The sequence below is a fragment of the Bos grunniens genome, chromosome 27, assembly GCF_055505025.1.
Source record: "Bos grunniens cultivar Pamir isolate PY7600 chromosome 27, Bosgru_T2T1.0, whole genome shotgun sequence".
NCBI classification, from domain to species: domain Eukaryota; kingdom Metazoa; phylum Chordata; class Mammalia; order Artiodactyla; family Bovidae; genus Bos; species Bos grunniens.
Genome location: NC_141191.1, coordinates 36,724,688 through 36,750,451, shown reverse-complemented (window position 1 = coordinate 36,750,451; position 25,764 = coordinate 36,724,688). Strand labels below are relative to the sequence as shown.

At 43.5% G+C, this 25,764-nt stretch overlaps 1 protein-coding gene across 16 annotated transcripts in view; it reads right to left on the bottom strand.

The window, feature by feature from the left end:
• Positions 1–457: 457 nt before the first annotated feature.
• IDO2 (indoleamine 2,3-dioxygenase 2) overlaps positions 458–25,764 on the bottom strand; it is a 61,683-nt gene continuing 36,376 nt past the window's right edge. For 8 of the 16 annotated variants that reach the window (XM_086380398.1, XM_086380397.1, XM_086380404.1 and 5 more), the window contains 3 exons: positions 11,392–11,443; positions 3,575–3,723; positions 458–1,190 (listed from right to left, as the gene is read on the bottom strand). In XM_086380398.1, coding sequence (XP_086236524.1) covers positions 835–1,190; positions 3,575–3,723; positions 11,392–11,443 — 557 coding nt within the window. In that variant the 3' untranslated portion in view covers positions 458–834. Of the gene's footprint in view, positions 1,191–3,499; positions 3,531–3,574; positions 3,724–11,391; positions 11,444–18,493; positions 18,739–24,847; positions 25,690–25,764 lie in introns of those variants that run through there. The other 8 variants (XM_086380413.1, XM_086380402.1, XM_086380409.1 and 5 more) reach the window with 8 other exon arrangements.

Sequence of the window (25,764 nt, the reverse complement as noted above, 5' to 3'; positions counted from 1 at the left end):
CCTGCTGTAATCGCTAAGCCAGACTTCCCTGGTAGCTCAGCTGGTAAAGAATCTGCCTGCAATTCAGGAGACCCCGGTTTGATTCCTGGGTTGGGAAGATCCCCTGGAGAAGGGGATGGCTACCCATTGAAGTATTAATGGGCTTTCCTGATGGCTCAGATGTTAAAGAATCTGCTCATAATGCAAGAGACCTGGGTTCAATCCCTGGGTTGGGAAGATCCCCTGGAGTAGGGCATGGCAACCCACTCTAGTATTCTTGCCTGGAAAATGCCTATGGACATAGGATCCTGGGGGGCTACAGTCCATAGCCTTGCAAACAGTCAGACATGACTGAACAACTAAGCACAGCACAGCACGACCCCTAAGCCAGGACTCAGTAAGAACTTAGTAAGTTGGTGAGTAAATGAATGGATGCAGGAAAGTTTTGTTTTTGTTTTTTGAGAAATCAGCAAGGTGATCCGTGCATAAGCAATTTTATTTGATTAGTGAAATGTAGATTGGGTTTCTATAGTTTGACAAACAGAGTAGGGGTATACTTGCTCTCGGGGGCGGGGGTGGTTCTAAAGGGGTAATCCAGAGCTGTTTGCTATAAAACAGTAACTAGAGAGGGAATAATGAGTTTCAGGCCATGAAAACTCTCTTCTGTGAATAGCTCTCAGTAAAAGAGAAGGTGGTGTTCTGGGGAGCAAGGACGTGAATGGCACTGAGGTCCCTTTCAGGTTATTGCAGACAGAACAGTCCCATTCTCCAGGTCTGCCCACTGTCCAGCGAGAGGAGAACAAGGACAGACCCCTGCGGTTGCTGGGTTCGCGCTGCCGGTGAGAGGGCGGTCCCTCAGCCGCTTGGGTGGAGCCGTGTCTCCAGCGTCTTGTCCCTGACACTCTTCAGGAAGCTCACGACGGCCGTTCCCCCGGTGCCCCTCTCCTCTAGGGCCTGAGGGGGCCTTGGGAGGTGGCTCGTCCTCTGGGCCTTTGCTCTGGATGCAGCTGTGATGAGGTACTTGGTCACCAGGGCCAGGTGGTAGGTGCGCAGGGCTGCCAGGCTCTCCACACACTGGTTATAGGCCGTCAGAAGCCGGCCGTTCCCAGAGGACATGACGTGGGTCCTCAGGGAAGGAGCCACGCAAATTTCTTCTATGAAGGCCCTGTGGGAAGGAGGCATGTAATCCCTCATCCTGTGCAGAAAATCAGCTGAAAGAAAGATGGCAGGACAAGGTGGTAACTCCCCGTGGAAAGATAAGCAAACCAGTCTACCTGTCAAGACATCATGCCGCCCTGATCCTCATTACTCATCCTAACGTATCCAGGCAACTTGGCTGGCTCTTGTGCTTACAGACATCACATCCTCCAAAGCCTTTTCTCTTTTTTAATTTTTTATTTATTTATTTTTAGTATTTTTGCTCCCTCACTCAGCATGTGGGAACTTAGTTCCCTGACCAGAGACTGAAGCTCCATCCACGTATTGGAAGCACAGGGTCTTAATTACCAGGGAATTCCCAAAGCCTCCAAATGTTGATTGGAAATGAGGAAGGGAAAAGAAGCAAGCCCCATTTCAGATAACTAACCTGGAACCAGCTCTACCAGCCAATGTATAAATAGTTATCATCTCTGAAATGTGGGCTGAAATATCTCCCTCGTCACACAAGGTGGATCCACAAAGGTAAGGCATGGACCCTTAAACGGAGGAGCTAAATATTCTGCTGAATTTTGTCTCTCAAGTACTTCATTTTAGAGGGAGTGCTAAGGAAGAGGAAAGTGATATAAGTTTCTGAAGGCAAGAAGATAAAGAATGAATAATTGTTTTAGTAATAGCCTCAAAGTCAAATTGTTTAAAAATCGGGTCAATAGATAAGTATGGGAAATATAGATAGAAGAGAGATCATCTATAGGAAATTCATTATGGGATTACTATTAATCATAGTACATCATTAACATCATCAAATCAGAAGCCCATGGAATATTATTCAGTTATGAAAAAGAAGAGTATTAGATCATTTGCAGAGATGTGGATGGGCTCTGAGTCTGTCACACAGAGTGAAATAAGTCAGAATGACAAAAAAATATCATATATTAACACATACATATGGAATCTAGAAAAATGGTACAGATGAGCCTGTTTTCAGGGCAAGAGTAGAGACACCGACATGTGGACAAGTTGGGAGAGAAGGACTGATGCATGTAGATTACTGTGTACAGAATAGATAGCTAGTGGGAACCTGCTGTAGAGCACAGGGAGCTCAGCTCGGTGCTCTGTGATGACCTAGAAGTGGGATGGGGCAGCGAATGGGAGGGAAGTCCAAGAGGAAGTGGATATATGTGTGTATGTGGCAGATTCACTTCATTGTACAGCAGAAACTAACACAGTATTGTAAAGCATTATACTTCCCCCACCCACCTCCCCAGAAAAAAAATAAAAAAGCCCATGAAAATTGATCATAGTTCTAGAGAACTGCCTTTTGTGGGTGAGACTAGATTCTTCCCTGGTGGCTCAGACGGTAAACCGTCTGCCTACAGTGCCTACCATGTGGGAGACCCGGGTTCAATCCCTGGGTGGGAAGATTTCCTGGAGAAGGAAATGGCAACCCACTCCAGTATTCTTGCCTGGAAAATCCCACGGATACTGGAACCTGGTAGGCTACAGTCCATGGGGTCACAAAGAGTCGGACATGACTGAGCGACTTCACTTTCTTTCTTTCTAGATTCTATGACCAAATTCTAGTCGGTTTTTTTCTTTTTCTTTTTTTTTTATTCCAGCTTAGAAACTTTGCACTAGGAAATGTCTTTTTGCAGCTGTTGAGCATTTGGCTTGATGATGGCAGGTAAGGAAAGGCACCCTTTCAAGCTTGCAAGATGGCAGAACCCTGTTCGGGTCTAGAGGGGTGTGGGTTGAGGCTGCACTATTTTTATGGGGACAGGCTTCAGTGGAGGAACCCACATCTATCAGCAGCTACATCCTGACTTGTCAACACAGTGTCTGGGCCTCAGTCTCCAGACCACTCCCCAACTCTAGAAAAAGCAATCTACTGCCTGCTGCTGCTGCTGCTGCTGCTAAGTCGCTTCACTCGTGTCTGACTCTGTGCGACCCCATAGATGGCAGCCCTCCAGGCTCCCCTGTCCATGGGATTCTCCAGGCAAGAACACTGGAGTGGGTTGCCACTTCCTTCTCCAATGCATGAAAGTGAAAAGTGAAAGTGAAGTCGCTCAATCGTGTCCAACTCTTCATGACCCCATGGACTGCAGCCTACCAGGCTCCTCTGCCCATGGGATTTTCCAGGCAAGAGTACTGCAGTGAGGTGCCATTGCCTTCTCCAAATCTAAGGATCCAAATGAAGTTACAGGGGACTGCTGGAAATTCATTAGTGTTTTAAAGTTTGGAAGTAAAACCCAACATTCAGCTGAGCTCTGATACGAATTGGCTGGATACAATCACAGATGGCAGGCACACAGTCTCCTGGTTAATCGGGAGGAGTGCAGACTTTCTGACTTATAGTTGGACTTACCAACTGGTATAAACAGCTCTGCTCTTCCTCTCTGATAAGGAAAAAAACAAGAAAAAAGAAAAATGACTGATTTACCACTCTCCTTGCTGTGACGGACGCCCAAGAACTCATCAAAGGCATGCAGTATTGTGCTCTGAGCAGCGCTTCCTCCAGAGTAACTCAGGGGCTCTTTGGAGACACCTTCGTATACCAAGCCCACAGGCAGTGCTGGGTTATCCTTCCATCTAGGTAAGAACAAAAGTCAGATGGAAGTGCATACTAGGATTTAAGAGTGTCTTTTCTGATCAGGATACAGATCAAGCAAGAAAGGGAACACCCTTTCCTATCTTCTTTTCTCTCCTCTTCTTTCACCCTGATTCCATGTCTTCATCTTTTTTGTCTGAGTCTCCCAACCATTTTACTCATTTCATTTACTCATTTACTCATTTTACTCATTTCTGATATTTTAGGGGGTCTTGAACATTCTCGGCGTGTATGTGGGTAACTCCACAATGAGACAGAATCAGCAACCCCAAGAATACGCTGTGTGTGTGTGTGTGTGTGTGTGTGTTAGTCACTCAGTCATGTCCAACTCTGTGACCCCATGGCCTGTAGCCTGCCGGACTTCTTTTTCCACGGAATTCTCCAGGCAAGAATATAGTTCACATATCAAATTCCCCTACATTTTCGCACTTATTCTTCCTGGAGTAGATCCAGGCATTTTAAAACCCATTTAATACAGAAGCAGTCTCAAGGCGCTGTCTCCAGGACCACCATTCTTAGTGCAGCAACTAGAACTTGACCCCTAAATTTGTAATTCTCTAGTTTTACTTCCCAAGACCCCACCCACCCACGTGTTAATTTCTTTTGCTGAGAACAAAATATTCTTCTCTTATTGCCGGGAACCCTGTTGTTAAGGCTTTAAATAGCAGATGGCAGACTTACATTGATGTCTGCTGTCCTTCCTGTAATTCTAAAAATCATTTTGCTCAAGAGAAGGGAAACACACACATCACACACATACAGAAGCCTCAGACAGACGGCTCAGCTGGCATCCATGACCTTTTTCAAATACCTCCCTGAATAGGAAACACGCTTATTTTCTTTGGGGGCTGTTTTGCATTGGCTGTTCTGCAGTTTTGCTGGATGAATATCATAGTGGCCTTTGCATTTGGAGAAATATCACCACACAAGGAGATGACACACAGAAGAGCCGGGAGTGAATGGGAGGAGCCCAGGGAGGGTCTGAGTCTAAGATCAAAACCTGCTGTGGCTCTTAGGAGAGAGGACTCTGTCTTAGGCAGATGTGGAATTGAGTCTCAGCTTTGATACTTAGTAACTCTGAGCCTTGGCTGAGTTAATTCACTTTCCAAGCCTCAGTTTTTTAATTGGAATAATATTAGTATCAATCTTATTGGGTTGTTGGGAGAACTAATTAAAATAATAGCTGCCCAGTGTCTGAAAAATATTGTGTTCAATAAATATCAGCCATTTTATCATACTATTCACACTGAATTGCAACCTCAGCTCCCTCCTTTCATTTTTTGGTAACTTTATACAAGCCCTTCTTAGTCTCAGTTCTCCTGACCTGTGCATATGAGCTCAGTCACTCAGTGTCAGACTCTGCAACCCCATGGACTGTAGCCTACTCAACTCCTCAGTCCATGGGATTTTCCAACAAGAATACTGGAGTGGGTTCCCATTTCCTCCTCCAGGGGATCTTCCTGACCCAGGGATGGAACCCACATTTCCTTCGTCTCCTGCCTTGGCAGGTGGGTTCTTTACGACTAAGCCACCTGTGAAGTCCCTCCTGACACCTAGTACCTAGAGCGGCTGAAAGCATCAAGTGCATTCCAGAAAGTTCTGATGACTCATCAGAGTTTGGGACATTGGTCCAATAAAACTTCTAAACAACATTTTATGGGGCAGAAATGTTGAAGCCCGGACTGCTATTGTGTGATAAGTGGACCAAACATTGGCAGTATTGGTTTGGATTGTTCTCTGTAATCCTGTTGATGGTCTCATTTGGTCTCTGGGCTCGTTCCCTAGCCCCTTCCCTTCATGACCGCTCCTAAGTGCTGGACACGCTCAGGACTTAGTCCATGCACCTCTCACTACTCTCATTCCCACATCATCTCATCTCACCTCGTGGATTTCAAAGCCAGCTATACTAGACTATTGACAAATGTGCACGTGGACCTCAGCCTCTTCCTTATATTCCAGATACATGTGTTCAGCTGCCTACTAGACATCTCCATAGGAAGGGCTTCACCCCAAAGTGACCTCTCCACTCCCCCTTCCTTTTGCCAGGTCGGCTCCTCCCATGTCTCTACCGTCGGAGAAAAGCCAATGGCGGCTCCATCCTTTCCACAGGTCCAGCCATAAACCTAGAGTCCTCTCTGATGGACCTCTTTCTCTTCCATTCTATGTGCGATCCAAGAGCAGATCCTGTCAACCTTCCCTTCAATCCATATCTATTCAGAACTGACCGTTTCTCAGTGTCTCTACTGCCCCCATCCAAGCCCAGGCCACCACCCTATCTTGCGGTCAGAGCTTCTTAAGTGCTTTCCTGGGCCCCATCTATTCCCCCACTCAGAAGATAAGAGTGACAACCTGAAACTTGAGACAGCTCATGTCACTTTTCTCAGAACTTGCCCACGCTGTTCATCACACTCAGAAAGGAAACCAAGGAACCTCTACATGGTCTGGACCCCCATCACTTGTATTCCTCATTCTCCCCGCCTTTCCTCCTTGAGAGCACTTCTGGGCTCAGGGCAGCTCTTCCTTCAAAAGTCCTCCCCCGCCTGGGTCACTGTGACGTTGCTCCTTTTGCACGGAGCAGGTACCTGAGTAGCTTACTCCTCACTTCTTTCATGCATCTTCTAAAACATCCTTTAGGAACATGGCATTCACAGACCACAATAAATAAATAAGAACTTTGGCCACCACTCCTAACATTCCGTAATGCTCTTATTCTACTTCTATAGCTTTTATTGCTGTAACACATAGAGTATGATACTTGCCTTCCTTATATTTATTCACTCATTCATTCATTCATATTAATAAAATAAATGTTTATTTTATTCATCAAATATAAATTTATTTATAATTATAATAAATTATAATTATTTATTTATTCATTAATTATTCACATATTAATAAACATGTGCTATGATTAACATGTAAGCTCCATAGGAATGAACTGGTTGTTTGTTCTACTGCTTCATTCCCAGCACCTATTAATAGAACCATGCCTGGCATTGACATAGCCCTCACTAAGTATTTGATCAATGAAAGGATGAAAAAATAGCATTATGTAATTAAGCATTAAATATCTAGAATATGTAAAATGTTAGTCATTCAGTCGTGTTTGATTCTTTGTGATCCCATGGACTATACAGCCCAGCCCACCAGGCTCCTCTGTCCATGGAATTCTCTAGGCAAGAATACTGGAGTGGGTTGCCATTTCCTTCTCCAGGGGATCTTCCCGACACAGGGATCAAACCTGGGTCTCCTGCATTGCAGGCAGATTCTTTATCATATGAACCATCAGAGAAGCCCCAGAATATGTAAATCCAAGTGTACTTCTTGAAAGGACCTGGCCAGCTTAACAGAAGATAATAGATAAAAGAAAAACAGCGTGAAAGTTAAAAATAAATAAAAAGAAGGCCTCTATTTTCAAAACCCATATTCCCCATCTATGATGAGATTAATCTGAGGAAGAAAAACTGGGTTCCTCTCAATAGCCCAAGAATTGCTCCCATGCATTCTTAGGCCCAAATTGTTCTTGGTGAAGAAAAGGAATTATTTTCAAGTCTCTATAGGCAAGTTTATTTTTAGCCCTTTTTGTAGCATATTTCTAGTAAACCTCAGAGAAGGGGATGTTTAAACAGAAAAAAAGAAAGAAATGCAATGACATTTTTTTTCCCAAAGGCACTGATACCTTCCCTGAGAAATTTAACATGAATGAGAAATAAAGGAAACTGTTTCATTTACAGATGGACTCTCTCAAAACTTTTAAGTAATTTTTTTTTAAGTCAACAGAAATAATAAATCAAGCATAGGACAAATCAAGAACACAGGGACAGATTTAGATTTTTCAAGACAAGTCTACTAGGAACGTTCAACAATCCAGATGTTCTTGGCCACCAGCATGTTTAGGAATGGCTCCTGGCCACTTGGTTTATTTAACTATGTGGGGAATAATTTTGAGGCTCAGAAACAGAAAGCAGGCATTTATGTAGATCAGAGACAAAGGACATCACTGACCCAGAAACTTATTTTAATGAAAATGAAGTTACCCTCTGGTGTCCATTTAATCACGACATAGGAAGTCCCCTACATAGGAATCCTGCAGTTACAAACTTTCAAAGACCCTGCAGCTTTCCCTCTGATGACCCTTCAGCTCTACCATCCCCTCCTTCCTCCGTCTCCCCCAGTCAGTAACTCTTCTTACCTGTTCACTGGATGCCAGCCCCTGGATGCCAGCTGCTGTGCTGTACTACTGTACTTTTCAAGGTACTATACTGAAAGATTGAATTTTTTTTTAATTTTGTGTGTGTGTTTGTTATGTATTATCTGTGTGAAAAGTATTATAAACCTATTCAGTATGGTACCATATACTGGATGGTGTTAAATGGGTATCTAGAGAAGGCAATGGCACCCCACTCTAGTGCTCTTGCCTGGAAAATCCCTTGGATGGAGGAGCCTGGTAGGCTGCAGTCCATGGGGTCTCACAGAGTCGGACACGACTGAAGTGACTTAGCAGCAGCAGGCAAACTTTATTGGATTTAGGACTGGATTCTCAGAATGGACTCGGTCATATGTAGGGGACTTACTGGAGATGGAATTCTAAAAACATTGCCCCAAGATTCCCATTCTAACTCCAAGAACTGTTAATGTTGTAAGACAGCATGCCTGTGGATATGATATATGGCAAGCAAAAGGAACCCTGAAGGTGTAATCAAGGCCACTAACTAGTGACCTTAATATAGGCAGTTATCCTGGATTACCTAGAGGAGATTAATCACACAAGACCTTAAAAGCAGGGTGTTTTCCCTGGCTGGTGGCAGAAGGAGACCTCTGAGAGGTCTGAATTATGAGACGAGTCAGGAGTGCTATTGCTAAATAGCAGGGGCCTTTTGCTACTTCCCAGGAGCTGCAGTGGTAAAGAATCTACCTGTTGATACAGGAGATGTAGGAGATGAGGGTTCAATCCCTGGGTCAGGAAGATCCCCTGAAGAAGGAAATGGCAATCCACTCCAGTATTCTTGCCTGGAAAATTCAGTGGACAGAAGAGCCCAGCAGGCTACAGTCCATAGGGTTGCAAAGAGTCGGACACAATTGAGTGACTGAGCAAGCACAAAAACACATGTGTGTGACAAGGGACTCCTCTGGAGGCTTCTAGAAGCTGAGAGCAGACTCTGCCAGGAAAGAAAGAGACCTCAGTTCCCAAACCACAATAAGCTGATCCTGCTGAACACTTGAATGAGTTTGGAAGTGAATCTTCCTCAGATTCTCAGGATCAGGGCTCAAGCCCAGCAGACCCTCTGACTTCAGCCTTTTGAGGTCCCAAGCAGTGAAGCAAGCTGAGCCTACCTGGCCTTGTGACCCATAGGAAGGTGCCTTGCTAAACTGTGTTAATTTGTTAGGGAATGGTGGAGACCAACACATAATCAAAGGGAAACATGAAGCACAAAGACATTTTCCAGAATTAGGTCTTCCTAAATCCCAGGCTATTTCAAACATTTTTTTTTTTTTAATGGCCCTTTCTTCTCCCTTCTAATCCTACCAAAGCTTCTCTACATGTTTTGCTTAATATTTATTGCTGGAATCTATTCTACAATCAGATCTTTGTCTTAACCTTTGTGTGTGTGTGCTCAGTAGCTCAGTCATGTCCAACTCTTGGCAACTTCATAGAATTAACCTTTGGAGAAGGCAATGGCACCCCACTCCAGTACTCTTGCCTGGAAAATCCCATGGACGGAGAAGCCTGGTAGGGCGCAGTCCATGGGGTCGCTAAGAGTTGGACACGGCTGAGCGACTTAACTTTCACTTTTCACTTTCATGCATTGGAGAAGGAAATGGCAACCCACTCCAGTGTTCTTGCCTGGCGAATCCCAGGGACGGAGGAGCCTGGTGGGCTGCTGTCTATGGGGTCGCACAGAGTCAGAAACTACTGAAGCGACTTAGCAGCAGAATTAACCTACCAGGCTACTCTGCTTATAGGATTTTCCAGGCCAGAATACTGGAGTGGGTTGCCATTTCCTCCTCCAGGGGATCTTCCCGATCCAGAGGTCAAACCTGAGTCTCTTCCTACATTGGCAGGTGACTTCTTAACCACAAGTGCCACCTGGGAAGCCTCCCTGGTGATGCTACATGCTAAAGATGGAGAGCAAGAAAAGTCTTCAGCTGTTAACCAAAAGATTGGTGGTTCGAGTCCACCCAGGGATGACTGTCCCTGTGACCTCTTTAAGGACATAGTTTAAGGGTTTGCAGTGGCTCAGATGGTAAAGAATCTGCCTGCAATATGGGACACCTGGCTTTGATCCCTGGGTTGGGATGATCCCCTGGAGAAGGAAATGGCAACCCACTCCAGTATCCTGGCCTGGAGAATTCCATGGACAGAGGAGCCTGGGTACAGTCAGTGGGGTTGCAAAGAGTGGGACACAACTGAGTGACTGAGCAGACACAAAAACATACTGTGTGACAAGGGACTCTGGAGGCTTCTAGAAGCTGAGAGCAGACTCTGCCAGGAGAGAAAGAGACCTCAGTTCCCAAACCACAATGAGCTGATTCTGCTGAACACCTGAATGAGTTTGGAAGTGAATCTTCCCCAGATTCTCAGGAAACTGAGCCGCTAACACTTTCACTTTCCCAGGATGGATAATCCCTTTGTGGGGGTTTCAGGAGTAAAGGGTACACGGGGAAAGTCTAAATTCTGAGATACACTCTCAATTCCATTCCTTTGCTCTTCCCCTGTCCTTCTCTTTTCCCCATAATCCAGGTACCTGTTACTCTCAAATTATTCTCTAGAAAAGTTGCTTCCACTCTCTGTCCCTACAGTAAGGGGTCCACACCCAGGCTGGCCTTCCCCGAAACTGTCTCACAGCACACTCACGCAATCTAGAGAAAATGCTTAACACACATGGTGACTCCATGCACTAAAGCTATTGATGAATCAGTACATCTATTGATGTTGGTATTAGGTATGACTCTTGCTACACCCAGACACAGCTTAACATGCTACCAACAGTGCCTCAGGCACCTTCTAGTTATCAAGATGGTCTCTAGGTGATGACTATTTTACATTTACCTCTTTCATCCACTGCTCCCACCTTTCACTCTTCATCCTTAAAATCTTCCTTTCTCTCAGTTGATGTGAATAGGAAGCCATCTCATTAAAATATGTCAAATTATGGCTAATATATTATAAATAAGAAATGTATCTAATTGTGAAGAATACCAAGAATATGAAAAATTGTCATGGGGTAGCTATTTCAGGAATATTAGAAGGAAGCTTTTCAGCTGAGGCCTTTGCCTTCACCAGCCTGGATAATGGGGAGGGGGAAGGGAAAAGGGTTATAAATAGTAGAGCTTTGGGGTGGCACGCTGAGCTTTTTCTCCCTCCTCCCTCCAGGTGGTTTTCTAAGAAAGGTGAATACAAATTGAATCTAAAGGGATGGCCTCAGGACAATTACTCTAAATAGTCACGCTTCAGGGTCATTTGCCACGCAGATGGCACCCCATTCCCCATTGCTTTTATCCAAGAGTGAATCCCCGGGTGATTCCTTTGTTATGGAGAGTTATTTGGTGTCTTTCTTTCTCTGGGAAGTTTCTGCCTGTTTCTCCCCTCATAAGCCTGGGAAAGGCTACAGACGTCTCAAGCCAGAGAAGAGCTGAACTGTACTTACCCAGAGAGGAAGATCCGGATGACTGCATAAAATATGTCTGGATCTACGTAATCTAGAGGAGCAATCAAAATGTGAACTTTACTACAGGCAACGAAAGCGAAATAGGTTCCATGTGCTCGGGCTCCGAAGCCCTCCCGGGCGCCTCCCCTATCTGATCTGCAGAGAAATCTGGAAGGAGCCCCGCAGCAGGAGTGGGAGGAATGTCCCCTTCTGTCGCCCCCTCGCTGGTGCTTCCAGGAGTGTTAAACAGCTGCACAACTGGCCTTTTCCATCTGGGGTTCTTCCCTGTTCTGAACAACAACCAAAAAGGGAGATCAAGCCCATCTTTAAAACATTTAGTGTCATCTTTTTAAAGAGACATGATATTTGAGAGAACGTGGGAAGAGGAAAGGAGAAAAGCAGAGAGGATCTGCTCTCTGACCCCTCGGTGTCCAGGCAGAGCGTGGAGAGCTTCCCCCCAGGCTCTGCCGCACCTGGCCGGACACGGGCTCGCCGGCCTATATTCACTAGTCTGTGCAGTTTGCTCTGAACTGAAGTCAGGGAGTGGTGCTCACTGATTTCATTAGTTCATTAACTGGTATGCAAGGAAGCACGTCCTCACATTTGTACTGAGCTCCTTCGGTTTCTTTTTTATCCATTTTATTTTTATGTGGACCATTTTTAAAGTCTGTGCGGATTGGTTGCAATATTGCTTCTGGTTTATGCTTTGGGTTTTTTTTGGCCGAGAGAGACATGTGAAATCTTAGCTCCCCAACCAGGGCACCCACACCCGAGGCACTGGGAGGTGAAGTCTTAACCACTAGACCGCCAGGGAAGTCCCTTTTGTCCATCCTCTTTTGACCTTGATTCTCTCTTCTTTATGCTTGTGACCCTCTGGGATCTGACATGTTTCTTTCTGTGTTTCTGTTATCCAGATTCCTGTCTATGTTTCTTTGTTTCTGAGCAAAAAAAAAAAAAAAAAGGAAACTTTTTTTTTTTGGTGCGACCCAAATAATGACATCCGTTTGGGTCATCTGTATATCAGTGACATCTGTATATCATCAATTTACCTTTTCCACGGTCATACCTGGTTTCTGGTCCTCTATCTCTGTTTTCTCTGAAGCCCCTGGGGCCCAGGTAACTCATGTCTTGAATCAGCCTCAGGGCTCCCCAGGGCTTCTGAGGGCTGCCACAGCCTCCCTGCTCATCTGCAACAAGGTGCCATGTGCTGGACTTTTCTTTGGGCCCTATTTCTGGGTCTTCTCCATTCGGTGCTCTGTTCCCACAGATACGCTAAGTACTATGCAAAACTTTTTGCTTAAGCAATAATGACTGGAGGTAGTTTAATGTGTTACCCATCTCGTCATATTTAAGGAGGGAAAGTCAAATGAGTATTTCAACAACATGAGATAATTTGTTTTTCTATTTCTCACTATGCCCCACAGCTTGTAAAATCTTAGTTCCCAGACCAGGGATTGAACCTACATCCTCTGCAGTGAAAGCACAGAATCAGAGCCACTGGACCATTAGGCAATTCCCAAATGTGAGATAATTTTAATATAAAAATTTTCAAGATATAAATAATCCATTCATGATTAAAACAAACACAAAAATTAGCTAATTTGGAATAGGCAGGAAAATCCTCCTTAAACTGATAAAAGGAATCCAGAGAAAGCCTTCAGGACATATTATACTTAATAGTGAGATATTAAAAATGTCTTTTAAAATGTGAGACAAAACCAAGTATCGGCACTTCCATTCAACACTATGTTAGGCACCACCTCACCTGAAGAATAAGAACAAAAATTAAAAGAAAGAAATGTTATAAGGATGGTAAATGAAAAAACAAAACAATGTTATTCTCAAATAATATGATGTCTATGTAGAAAACCTAGTCAACAAATCATTATTAGAATTAATGAGTAGTTATCAAAGTGCTAGATTCAAGCTTCATATTAAATATCAATTTCATCCTAAACTAGGAACAAAGAGAGATCCAAAGATACTATCAGTTCAGTTCAGTTCAGTTGCTCAGTCGTGTCTGACTCTTTGCGACCCCATGGACTGCAGCAAGCCAGGCCTCTCTGTCCATCACCAACCCCTGGAGTCCCCCCAAGCCCATGTCCATTGAGTCGGTGATGCCATCCAACCATCTCATCCTCTGTCGTCCCCTTCTCCTCCTGCCCTCAATCTTTCCCAACATCAGGGTCTTTTCAAATGACTCAACTCTTCGCATCAGGTGGCCAAAGTATTGGAGTTTCAGCTTCAACATCAGTCCTTCCAAAGAACACTCAGGCTGATCTCCTTTATGATGGACTGGCTGGATCTCCTTGCAGTCCAAGGGACTCTCAAGAGTCTTCTCCCACACCACAGTTCAAAAGCATCAATTCTTCAGTGCTCAGCTTTCTTTATAGTCCAACTCTCACATCCATACATGACCACTGGAAAAACCATAGCATTGACTAAATGGACCTTTGTTGACAAAGTAATGTCTCTGCTTTTTAATATGCTGCCTAGGTTGGTCATCACTTTCCTTCCAAGGATTAAGTGTCTTTTAATTTCATGGCTGCAATCCCCATCTGCAGTGATTTTGGAGCCCCCCAAAATAAACTCAGCCACTGTTTCCCCATCTATTTTCCATGAAGTGATGGGACCAGATGCCATGATCTTAGTTTTCTGAATGTTGAGCTTTAAGCCACCTTTTTCACTCTCCTCTTTCACTTTCATCAAGAGGCTTTTTAGTTCCTCTTCACTTTCTGCCATAAAGGTGGTATCATCTGCATATCTGAGGTTATTGATATTTCTCCCAGCAATCTTGATTCCAGCTTGTGCTTCTTCCAGCCCAGCGTTTTTCATGATGCACTCTGCATATAAATTAAATAAGCAGGGTGACAATATACAGCCTTGACATACTCCTTTTCCTATTTGGAACCAGTCTGTTGTTCCATGTCCAGTTCTAACTGTTGCCTCCTGACCTGCATATAGGTTTCTCAAGAGGCAGGTCAGGTGGTCTGGTATTCCCATCTCTTTCAGAATTTTCCACAGTTTACTGTGATCCACCCAGTCAAAGGCTTTGGCATAGTCAAGAAGGCAGAAATAGATGTTTTTCTGGAACTATCTTCCTTTTTCAATGATCCAGCAGATGTTGGCAATTTGATCTCTGGTTCCTCTGCCTTTTCTAAAACCAGCTTGAATATCTGGAAGTTCACAGTTCACATATTGCTGAAGCCTGGCTTGGAGAAGTTTGAGCATTTACTTTACTAGCGTGTGAAATGAGTGCAATTGTGTGGTAGTTTGGCATTCTTTGGCATTGCCTTTCTTTGGGATTGGAATGAAAACTGACCTTTTCCAGTCCTGTGGCCACTGCTGAGTTTTCCAAATTTGCTGGCATATTGAGTTCAGCACTTTCACAACATCATCTTTTAGGATTTGAAATAGTTCAACTGGAATGCCATCACCTCCACTAGCTTTGTTCATAGTGATACTTCCTAAGGCCCACTTGACTTCACATTCCAGGATGTCTGGTTCTAGGTGAGTTGAGTGATCACACCATCATGATTATCTTGGTTGTGAAGATTTTTTTGTACAGTTCTTCTGTGTATTCTTGCCACCTCTTCTTAGTATCTTCTGCTTCTGTTATGTCCATACCATTTCCATCCTTTATTGAGCCCATCTTTGCATGAAATATTCCCTTGGTATCTCTCATTTTCTTGAAGAGATCTCTAGTCTTTCCCATTCTATTGTTTTCCTTTATTTCTTTGCATTGATCATTGAGGAAGGCTTTCTTATCTCTTCTTGCTATTCTTTGGAACTCTGCATTCAGATGCTTATATCTTTCCTTTTCTCCTTTGCTTTTTGCTTTTCTTCTTTTCACAGCTATTTGTACGGCCTCCTCAGATGGCCATTTTGCTTTTTTGCATTTCTTTTTCTTGAGGATGGTCTTGATCCCTGTCTCCCGTACAAGTCACGAACCTCTGTCCATAGATCATCAGGTACTCTGTCTATCAGATCTAGTCCCTTAAATCTATTTCTCACTTGCACTGTATGGTCATAGGGGATTTGATTTAGGTCACGCCTGAATGGTCTAGTGGTTTTCTCCACTTTCTTCAATTTAAGTCTGAATTTGGCAATAAGGAGTTCATGATCTGAGCCACAGTCAGCTCCTGGTCTTGTTTTTGCTGACTGTATAGAGACTCTCCATCTTTGGCTGCAAAGAATACAATCAATCTGATTTTGGAGTTGGCCATCTGGTGATGTCCATGTTCTTTGCTATGCCCAGTGGGTTCTCTTGGCAAAACTCTATTAGCCTTTGTCCTGCTTCATTCTCTACTCCAAAGCCAAAATTTCCTGTTACTCCAGGTGTTTCTTGACTTCCTACTTTTGCATTCTAGTCTCCTTTAATGAAAAGGACATCTTTTTTGGGTGTTAGTTCTAAAAGGTCTTGTAGGTCTTCATAGAACCATTTAACTTCAGCATCTTCAGCATTACTGGTCAGGGCATAGACTTGGATTACTGGATTTGCCTTGAAATGAATGGTTGGCCTTGAAAATGAATAGAGATTATTCTTTCATTTTTGAGATGCATCCAAGTGCTTCATTTCAGATTCTTTTGTTGACTATCATGGCCACTCCATTTCTTCTAAGGGATTCCTGCCCACAGTAGTAGATATAATGGATGATATTATATCAAATTCAAAGATAATATTCATTAGCAGCAAAAACATAGAGTAATTATGAATAAGGTAGAAGATATCTAAATCTCTTATATCTTGAAAGAATTAAAAGTTTAAGAAATGTCTTTGTTGATGGGAAATAAAATCTGTATCAACATCTAGAAGAAGAAATGTATCTAAAGAAGAGTTCTCTGAGTAAATTTTAGGCCCTGTGACAATAGAGGAATACCCAGCAATATAAAGATATGAATGGGGAGCACATTAATGCAGGGGTTCCCAACCCCTGGGCCACAGGTGCAGGTCAGTGGCCTCTTAGGAACCAGGCTCCATAGTAGGAGGTAAGTGGCAGATGATCCAGTGAAGCTTCACCTGTATTTATGGCCACTCCTCATTGCTAGCATCTCCCCGGCCTGTGTAAAAATTGTCTTCCATGAACCAGTTCCTGATGCCAAAATTGTTGGGACTATTGACATCATGTGTTCAGTCTCCACCTCTCCACCTGCCCTGATCAGAAGGACCAGAGAGAATATCAAAATCATGTAATTTTTCTCCAAATTATAGAATATAGGTTTAATGCAATTTGATCAAAGTCCTTAACAGGTTTTTTAAAAATTGGGGTCTGACAAGCTGATTCTACATTTATATGAAGGGCAAAGTGTCAAAGATAAGACAAGCATCCCTGGAGAAGAAAAGCAAAGGTGTGGGGGGTGGGGGTGGGGGAAGGGAGTAGTTCTTTACCTGAAAATGAGAAATATTGTGAAGCTACAATTCTCTTATGACAGGTGGTTTTGGTATGGGGAAAGACAAAGAAACAATGAAACAGAATAGGGAGCCTGGAAAGAGATCCATTCATTTAAGAAAATCTGGTGTACAACGATGCTAATATTGCAGATTAGTGATGAGTCACAGAAGGGAAATTGAAAGTATTTCCTATGTCATACTCTATAGAGATAATCATTAAATGCGTATTAAGGGCTGAAGGGTGAAAGATAAACAATTTCAGAAGAAAACATAGAAAAATAGATTTATGACCTCTGATTATTAAATTATATCTTACATAAGACTTCCTAAAAATAGACTGCTGTAAAAGAAAGGGCAAATACTCTGGCTTATTTAAGTTAAGAACTTCTGCTTTCAAAAGGCAGAATAAGACAATCCAAAACATTTGAAACATGTAACTAACAAAAATCACCCTCCAGAGTGTACCCAAAAGCTGACTAAAAGCAATGAGTAAAAGATTAAAAGACATTTCCAAAATTAAGGAAAGCCATGCATTTCACAAAACAGGGACATGCGTGGTGAACACACAAAAGCACGGGCCCCTCTACCCCTCCGCCCCAGATACATAGAGAGTTAACTCATTACAAATCAGGGAAATGCAAGAGTGATGCCATTCTCATGGCTGAATAAGAGTTTTCTTCTCTCTTCCCCACAAAGAATGTTGATTTAGACAGTCACCCATGGATAAGATGGGCTTCCTAGGTGGCTCGGTGGGTAAAGGATCCCACTGCAATGCAGGAGACCCAGGTTTGATCCCTGGGTGAGAAAGATTCCCTGGAGAAGGAAATGGCAACCCACTCCAGTATTCTTGCCTGGAGAATCCCATGGACAGAGAAGCCTGGTGGGCTACAGTCCCCAGGGTCAGTCAAAAAAGTCAGACACGACAGAAGCAACTGAGCACACACAGTACCGTGGACAAGACAGCCTTTGCACAAGTACAGGAGTCCTTGGAGGTTCTAGAGCACCATAGGAGCAAAAATTCTAGGATTGGATGCATCGAAGAGGATAAGAAGAATATTTCACTTTATCCACATCATCCCTTCCCAAGGGTAGCTCAGCTCAGGACCAAGAGAGATCTTCTTGGCAACACTCCTGAGTGTGGCAAGAGTGGGCCCAGGTAGTGAGCAGGTGGAGTGGGACTCTGTGGCGTTGGGAGAAAGCAAACACACTCCACCATCTAGCTAAGGGGCTTCCCAGGTGGTGCTAGGGGTAAAAAATCCACCTGTCAGTACAGGAGATGAGGGTTCCATCCCTGGGATGGGAAAATCCCCTGGAGGAGGAAATGGCAACCCACTCCAGCATCCTTGGCTGGAGAATCCCATGGACAGAAGAGCCTGGCGGGCTACAGTCCATGGGACTTCAGAATGTCAGACACAACTGAGCAACTGAAGGGGCACACACACATGCACACACACACACAGAGAATATCAGCTAAAGAAGAATATCAGCTCCAGGCCTGGCTTTGGGAGATTAAAAGAAGGCAGGCACAATGCTAAAGGAATTCTGCCACAAGAGGGAGCAACAAGACTGGAGCAGGTGTATCCATAGCCAATGCGGAAAAGCCTTAGAATCCGTACCAAGGCTGATGGACGGTATTTCTCTCTACACCAGATGGAGACCATCTATTAACACGGGACTGGTGAGGGATGAAAGCCATGTAAATAGTCTTACTTCTGGACCATATGTGTGTACACTTGCACGAAGAAGGGTAGTTCCTGAAAGCCAGTGACATTATCCTACAGGGAGCACAGAAGATCCAAGGACACAGCTGAGTTAAACCTCCCCCGTGTCCTTCCCTGTGTCTTCCTAGAAGAGCAGAGATATGACCCGTGGACTGCAGCTTCTGCCTGATGGCCAAGCTCAGGTGTGTTTAGTGAATGGGGGTGATGTCTTTCAAAGCTTCCCTTGTTGTTGTTCTGAAAAACACAAACCATTTTGGTTGAGTATCTTGTTCTTTTGCATTTAAGTGAATGTGAAGAGAAATACAATGTCTGTTCTTGATTAGTTCACGCTCATTTCATGAAAATTTTATCATATTTTTGTTTTGCTTGGAAAACCAAAGGGAACTTGCTATTTCAATGTTTCAGAGGCAGAGGATTTAGGTTTTATACAGAGAAGGGGCCTTTAAAAAAAAACAAAATTCAGCAAATCCTTGCTTTGGGTCAGTCCCAAAACCACAGGCCCAGAATCACTGCAGCATTTTCACATGACGTTATTAATGCTCATGATGGTCCCACACAGGTCGGTAAGGGGCTTCCCAGGTGGCACTAGTGGTAAAGAACTCACTTGCCAGTGCAAGAGACGGAGACCTAAGAGACGTTGGTTCAATCCCTGGGTCAGGAAGATCCCCTGGAGGAGGACATGGTAATTCACTCCAGTATTCTTGCCTGGAGAATCCCATGGACAGAGGAGCCTGGTGGGCTACAGTCCATAGGGTTGCAGAGAGTCAGACACGACTGAAACAACTTAGAAAAGAAAGCACCTGTTACCAACATCTAAAACAAAGCACTATAGATGCATAACTGAACTATCCATCTGAACTGTATCTTTTTTTGTGTGCAATTCCCACAGGGATCGAACTCACGTCTCCTGCATCACCAGGTGGAATCTTTATCACTGAACCACCTGCGAAGCCTGATGGTCACATGTAGTTTTAAATTTTCTACTAGAGATACTTTGAAAGGTTAAAAAAAAAAAAAAGAAAAAATTAATACCAATACCATGTTTTAGCTAATATTATCATTTCAAATGTGTCCAACACAAAATTATTAATGAGGTTTCTAAAAATAATTATTTGAGATTCTGTGTACATTTTTATAGACTTAAAATTTATTTTATACTTAGAGTGTATTTTAATTTGGATGCTAAATTTTCAACAATTAGGTGAAAGTCAATCTTTCTAACACTAAAGCTGTGTCTAATAGAAAAGTATTTTATACTGATTCAGTTTTTTTGAATTTCAATTTCAATTAATTAAAATTAAATGCAGCTAAAAATGTAACTCCTCGGTTGCACCAGCCATGTAGCAAGTGTTCAGTGGCTACAGGTTGCCATATTGGACTGTTCTTGGAGAGAAACTGAAGAGTTTTCAGAACTAAAGTGACACAATCTGATTTGCACTCCTAAACATCGATTCAGGCTTCTGTATAGAGTGTGGATTAGACTAGGAAAAAGGCAGTTGAGAGACAAGATGTAGAAGGCTACTGCAGGGGTCCTGGCAAGAGATGATGACAGCCAGGTGCAGAGGAAGTGATGGCAGAAACACAAGGGAAGGAAGAGATGCAAACAGTCCTCTTGAAAAAGACTTCCCTTTGTGGTAACAGAATGCTGTTTTACTTGGACCTATCCTTCCACTGAAAACAAACAAACAAACAAACAGGAAAAGCTGGATAAATATGAAAGTAACCAAAAGAAAATTGAACAGCCAAAAAGACAGCAAGGAGCCACTAAGCAAAAATGCAAAGAAAGCCGAAACTCAGGGACGCAGAAAACCGAACTGGAGACACACTTTTCCCTGAAAGCATTTGTCAATTCAGATTCATCCGGGCTCTGGTTTAGCGGCTATGGTAGGAGCCCTGGTTCCAGCCTTGGTGAGGAATTTTACTCCACACTCTCCTCATCTTATCCAGGGAGCCCCAGATGCTATACCCTCAACTTCTGTATGAGTCAGGCCCTCAATTCACCCCTGCTTGCCATAGGAGAAGGCATCAGAGCTAACTTTGGCACCAAGAAAAACAGGACTTAAAAAAAAGAAAAGAAAAATCTGTTCCTGAGAAGTTGGGATCATTGTTTTTGTACATTTTTAACCCAGGTTCAACTGTCAGATCAACATATGGGTCTTTACTTGCTCAAGTTGATCGAAGATGATAATCCAGAATTTTAGTGCTCCCAAGAGCCAGAAAGAATCCTATACAAATATTTCTCTATTCTAGTCCCAAAAGCCTGCCTACAAATGATATTGCAAGAACAGTAAACATTACAAAGTGGAAAAACAAAACAAAACAGGTCAAACATAGAAAAAAAGAGACACAACAACCACTGAGACAAAAGAGAGACAGAAGTGCCGAATATTAAAACTGTCACACTCATCTCACCCACCGATTATAAAAAGCCACACTTACGCACATTTCAGCTTGAAAACATTTATAGGAAACAGAAAGTTAAAAAAATAAAACAGAGTTGAAAAGAATAACAGCTTCTGAAAGTGAAAAACCAAGCAATCTACTCAGGGTGTGTCTTTAATAGTAGGTAAGAAGCAGTTTGAAGAGTAAAGGATTTAATTAGATTGGAAGAAGTAATCCAAAATGCAGCCCAAAGAAAGAGATGGAAAACAGCAGCAAGATTTTAGGAAAATGAAAGGCAAAGAGGAATGGCCTAACATCCGGAATTAAAGTTCCGGTAGGAAGTACATGTGGAGAGTAGACTTGTGGACACAGGGAGGGAGTGAGGGAGTGGGATAATTGAGAAAGTAGCATCAACAGAGATACACTGTCAGGTGTAAGATGGCTGACAGGAAGTTACTGCGTAGCACAGGAAGTCCAGTCTGGTGCTCTGTTATGACCTGAAGAGATGCGATGGGTGGTGGGGGAGGTTACTGAGGGAGGGAGGGGATGTATGCATTAATATAATTGTAGCTGATTTGCATTGTTGTAGGGCAGAAACACGGAGAAGGCAATGGCACCCCACTCCAGTACTCTTGCCTGGAAAATCCCATGGACGGAAGAGCCTGGTGGGCTGCAGTCCATGGGGTCGCTAAGAGTCAGACACGACTGAGTGACTTCATTTTCACTTTTCACTTTCATGCTGCGTTGGAGAAGGAAATGGCAACCCACTCCAGTGTTCTTGCCTGGAGAATCCCAAGGATGGGGGAGCCTGGTGGGCTGCCGTCTATGGGTCGCACAGGGTCGGACACGACTGAAGCGACTTAGCAGCAGCAGCAGGGCAGAAACAACACAACATTGTAAAAATTCTTTAGATATATTTAAAGAAAGGAAAAGAGTTCCAGTATGAGGCAGAAAGGGAGTGAGGTAGGCAGTTTGTGAGGGTTTCATGGCTGAGGATTTTCTAGGGTAATGAATCATAACAAGTAAAGAAGCATAATATTGTCAAGGGGTAATAAACTGAACAACACAGAAAATAGGCAGACAAAAGAAGACAAGTAGGGAGAAGCGCTTCCCTGGTGGCTCAGTAGAAAAGAATCTGCCTGCCAAGCAGAAGACAGGGGTTCAATCCCTGGGTCAGGAATATCCCGTGAGGAGGAAATGGCAACCCACTCCAGTACTCTTGCCTGGAGAATTCCATGGACAGAGGAGCCTGGCAGGCTGCAGTCTACAGGGTCACAAAAAGAGTTGGACATGACTGAGTGACTAAATGACAGGACAGGGAAGAAGACAGGAGACAGACTTCTCAGAAGCAACAATGGAAACTAGTACTGATCTACTCAACACCTAAGAATATGGTCGCTAGCAAAAATGAAAGATATAAATAAACATAAAAATAATAAAATATAAATAAATAAAAGGAAAAAAAAAGGCATTTTTTAGATGAGTTTCCCAGCAACAGAGACTCTCACTAGAGGAAATCCTACAGGCAAAAAAATGTATGTATACATAGGAGTGAAGAGCAAGGGTTATAAATAACAGTCCAGTAATTAAGGCTCTGCACTTCCAGTGCAGAGGCCTTGGGTTCAGTCCCTGGTTGGGAAACTGAGATTCCACATACAGGGCAACCAAAAAAAAAAAATGCTTTTAATTAAAAAAAAAAATATATATATATTAGACTTGCTTATATATATATATATAAGCAAGTCTAAGTGAGCCTTCACCATATAAAACAGTAATGATCACTGTAGATTTTTAGGTATCTTCGATGTTTGATGTGCATATTTCTGCTTACAGCCCTAAGAAATCTTCTGTGAAGATTTGTAAAACTGTTCAATATCCTGTGTATATATGTGTATGCTTGCCTTCAGATGTGCTTCACTCACAGTATGAAATTAGATTTAAGGGAAGAGATGATGGCTCAGATAATTTGGGTTTATTCAGATTACTGTGTGTCACTAGTCCATGAGCAAAAACAACTTTAGAAATGTGAACTTGGTCCCTTGGTCATATAATTGTATGCTATTTGAAGAGAAGGTTGACAGTGTTCATTCTCTTCCAACTGGATTTAGACTAAGTTCACAAGTTGACGACCTAGAGGACTAGGATAGGTGGTGAGAGGGAGGCTCAAGAGAGAGAGGATATATATACATTGCTGTTTTGGGGGCTTCCCAGGTGGCGCTGCTGCTAAGTCGCTTCAGTCGTGTCCGACTCTTAGCAACCCCATGGACTGCAGCCCACCAGGCTCTCCCATCCCTGGGATTCTCCAGGCAAGAACACTGGAGTGGGTTGCCATTTCCTTCTCCAGTGCATCAAAGTGAAAAGTGAAAGTGAAGTCGCTCAGTCATGTCCGATTCTTAGCGACCCCATGGACTGCAGCCTACCAGGCTCCTCCGTCCATGGGATTTTCCAGGCAAGAGTACTGGAGTGGGGTGCCATTGCCTTCTCCTCCCAGGTGGCACTAGTGGTAAATAAAAAGTAAAAGAACATGTGATATCAGTGATGGTGAAAGTTGCTCAGTGTCCGACTCTGTGACCCCATGCACTATACAGTCCACGGAATTCTCCAGGCCAGAATACTGGAGTGGGTAGCCGTTCCCTTCTCCACGGGATCTTCCCAACCCAAGGATTGAACCCAGGTCTCTTGCATTGCAGATGGATTCTTTACCAACTGAGCTATCAGGGAAGCCCAAGTGGTAAAGGACCCACCTGCTAATGCAGGAGACATAAGAGACACTGGTTCAGTCCCTGGGTTGGGAAGATCCCCTGGGGGAGGGCATGGCGACCCACTCCAGTATTTTGCCTGGAGAATCCCATGGACAGTGGAAGCTGGTGGGCTACAGTCCATAGGGTTGCAGAGTCAGATACGACTGAAGCAACTTAGCATGCCCGCACACTGTTGTTGTTTAGTCGCTAAGTCATGCCTGACTCTTTTGCAACCCTATGGACTGTAGCTGTGGGATTTTCCAGGCAAGAATACTGTAGTGGTTTACCATTTTCTCCTCCAGGGAATCTTTCTGACCCAGGGTTTGAACCCGCATCTCCTGCATTGCAGGTGGATTCTCTATGGCTAAGCCACCGGGGAAGCCCATATCTATATATAAATAATTATGAATGATTGGTGGTGTTGTACAGCAGAAACCAACATAACACACTCTAAGGCAATTATCCTCTAATTTAAAAAATAAGTAAATTTTTAAAGTATAAAAATTAAAAAAATAAGTTCAGAAGTTAAGAAGGAAAATATCTTAGACAAAACTAAGTGAAGTAATCAGAAGTAATCAATAATGTGAAGGGCATTCACACTTACCAAACTGTCAGAAGCAAACATTTTGACCCCTCATCACTAATAAAAGAACAATCCCTACAGCTACTAAGGTGTCGACCAAAAAAAAAAAAATATATACAACTAGAGAGTTGTGAGTTAAGTTTTATTTGGGGCAAAATGAGGACTGCAGACAGGGAGGCAGTACCTCAGATACCTGAGAGACTGCTCCAAAGTGGCAGTGGGGGAAAGTCAATATATAAGGTTTCAGTGAAGGGGGAGTTCAATGCCATGAAGCACCCATTTTACAAAAGGTTTTTTGTTAGTCATGAGGATCTGATGTCACCATGAAGGGATTTAGTGCTTCTCTAGATATGAGAGAGAATATGTTATGACCAACCTAGATAGCATATTGAAAAGCAGAGACATTGCTTTGTCAACAAAGGTCCATCTAGTCAAGGCTATGGTTTTTCCAGTGGTCATGTATGGATGTGAGAGTTGGACTGTGAAGAAGGCTGAGCACCAAAGAATTGATGCTTTTGAACTATGGTGTTGGAGAACACTCTTGAGAGTCCCTTGGACTGCAAGGAGATCCAACCAGTCCATTCTGAAGGAGATCAGCCCTGGGATTTCTTTGGAAGGAATGATGCTAAAGCTGAAACTCCAGTACTTTGGCCACCTCATGCGAAGAGTTGACTCATTGGAAAAGACTCTGGTGCTGGGAGGGATTGGGGGCAGGAGGAGAAGGGGATGACAGAGGATGAGATGGCTGGATGGCATCACCGACTTGATGGACGTGAGTCTGAGTGAACTCCGGGAGTTGGTGATGGACAGGGAGGCCTGGTGTGCTGCGATTCATGGGGTCACAAAGAGTCGGACACGACTGAGCGACTGAACTGAACTGAACTGAGCTAGATATGAGGAGATACAAGGATTTAGATCATAAAATCTGTTCCTAAAAACATCCAACTATCTAAAGACCTGTCTCACCAGATTCCCTGGAGCACAGAGTGCCTCACTCCACCCTGAACTCCCTTTGGGGTTGTTGAAGGTCGATAGCTGTAGCAGCATGGGGTTCAGTCTCCATAGAGGCAGATGGCAAATGCCTTTTTTGTTCACTCTTTGGCAATGCTCTTGGTAAGTGCCAATTTGTAGTTGACAAAGGGTAAGCCAGAAATGGTGTTGCGTCAGAAGAAAATACAAGGCAACAGTTTTCACGGCTTTTCAGAGAGAATAATTATCCCTCAGCTTTTCTGAGAAAATAAACTCAGAGAACAAGGGCCCTTAATAATCACACAGGCTTGAAATCCAGACTTACTCATATTTTGGATGCCTGGAAATCCTAGCACAGCTTAGCCTTCCAATGGAGCCCAAAGCTCTGACCTGGTTGATTTGCTTGCTTACCACCAAAACAGGAGAGCTGAACCCGGGTCCTGCAGGTGTGCAGTGTGAAGGTCCCCGTGTGTGACGTGGTGATGGACTTCTGTTTTGGGGTGAGTCAGGCTATGGGAATAGAATTATCTGGGTTTGATTTCCAGTCAGCAGTGAGAACTGGGTAAAACTGTCAAGTGGAAATCC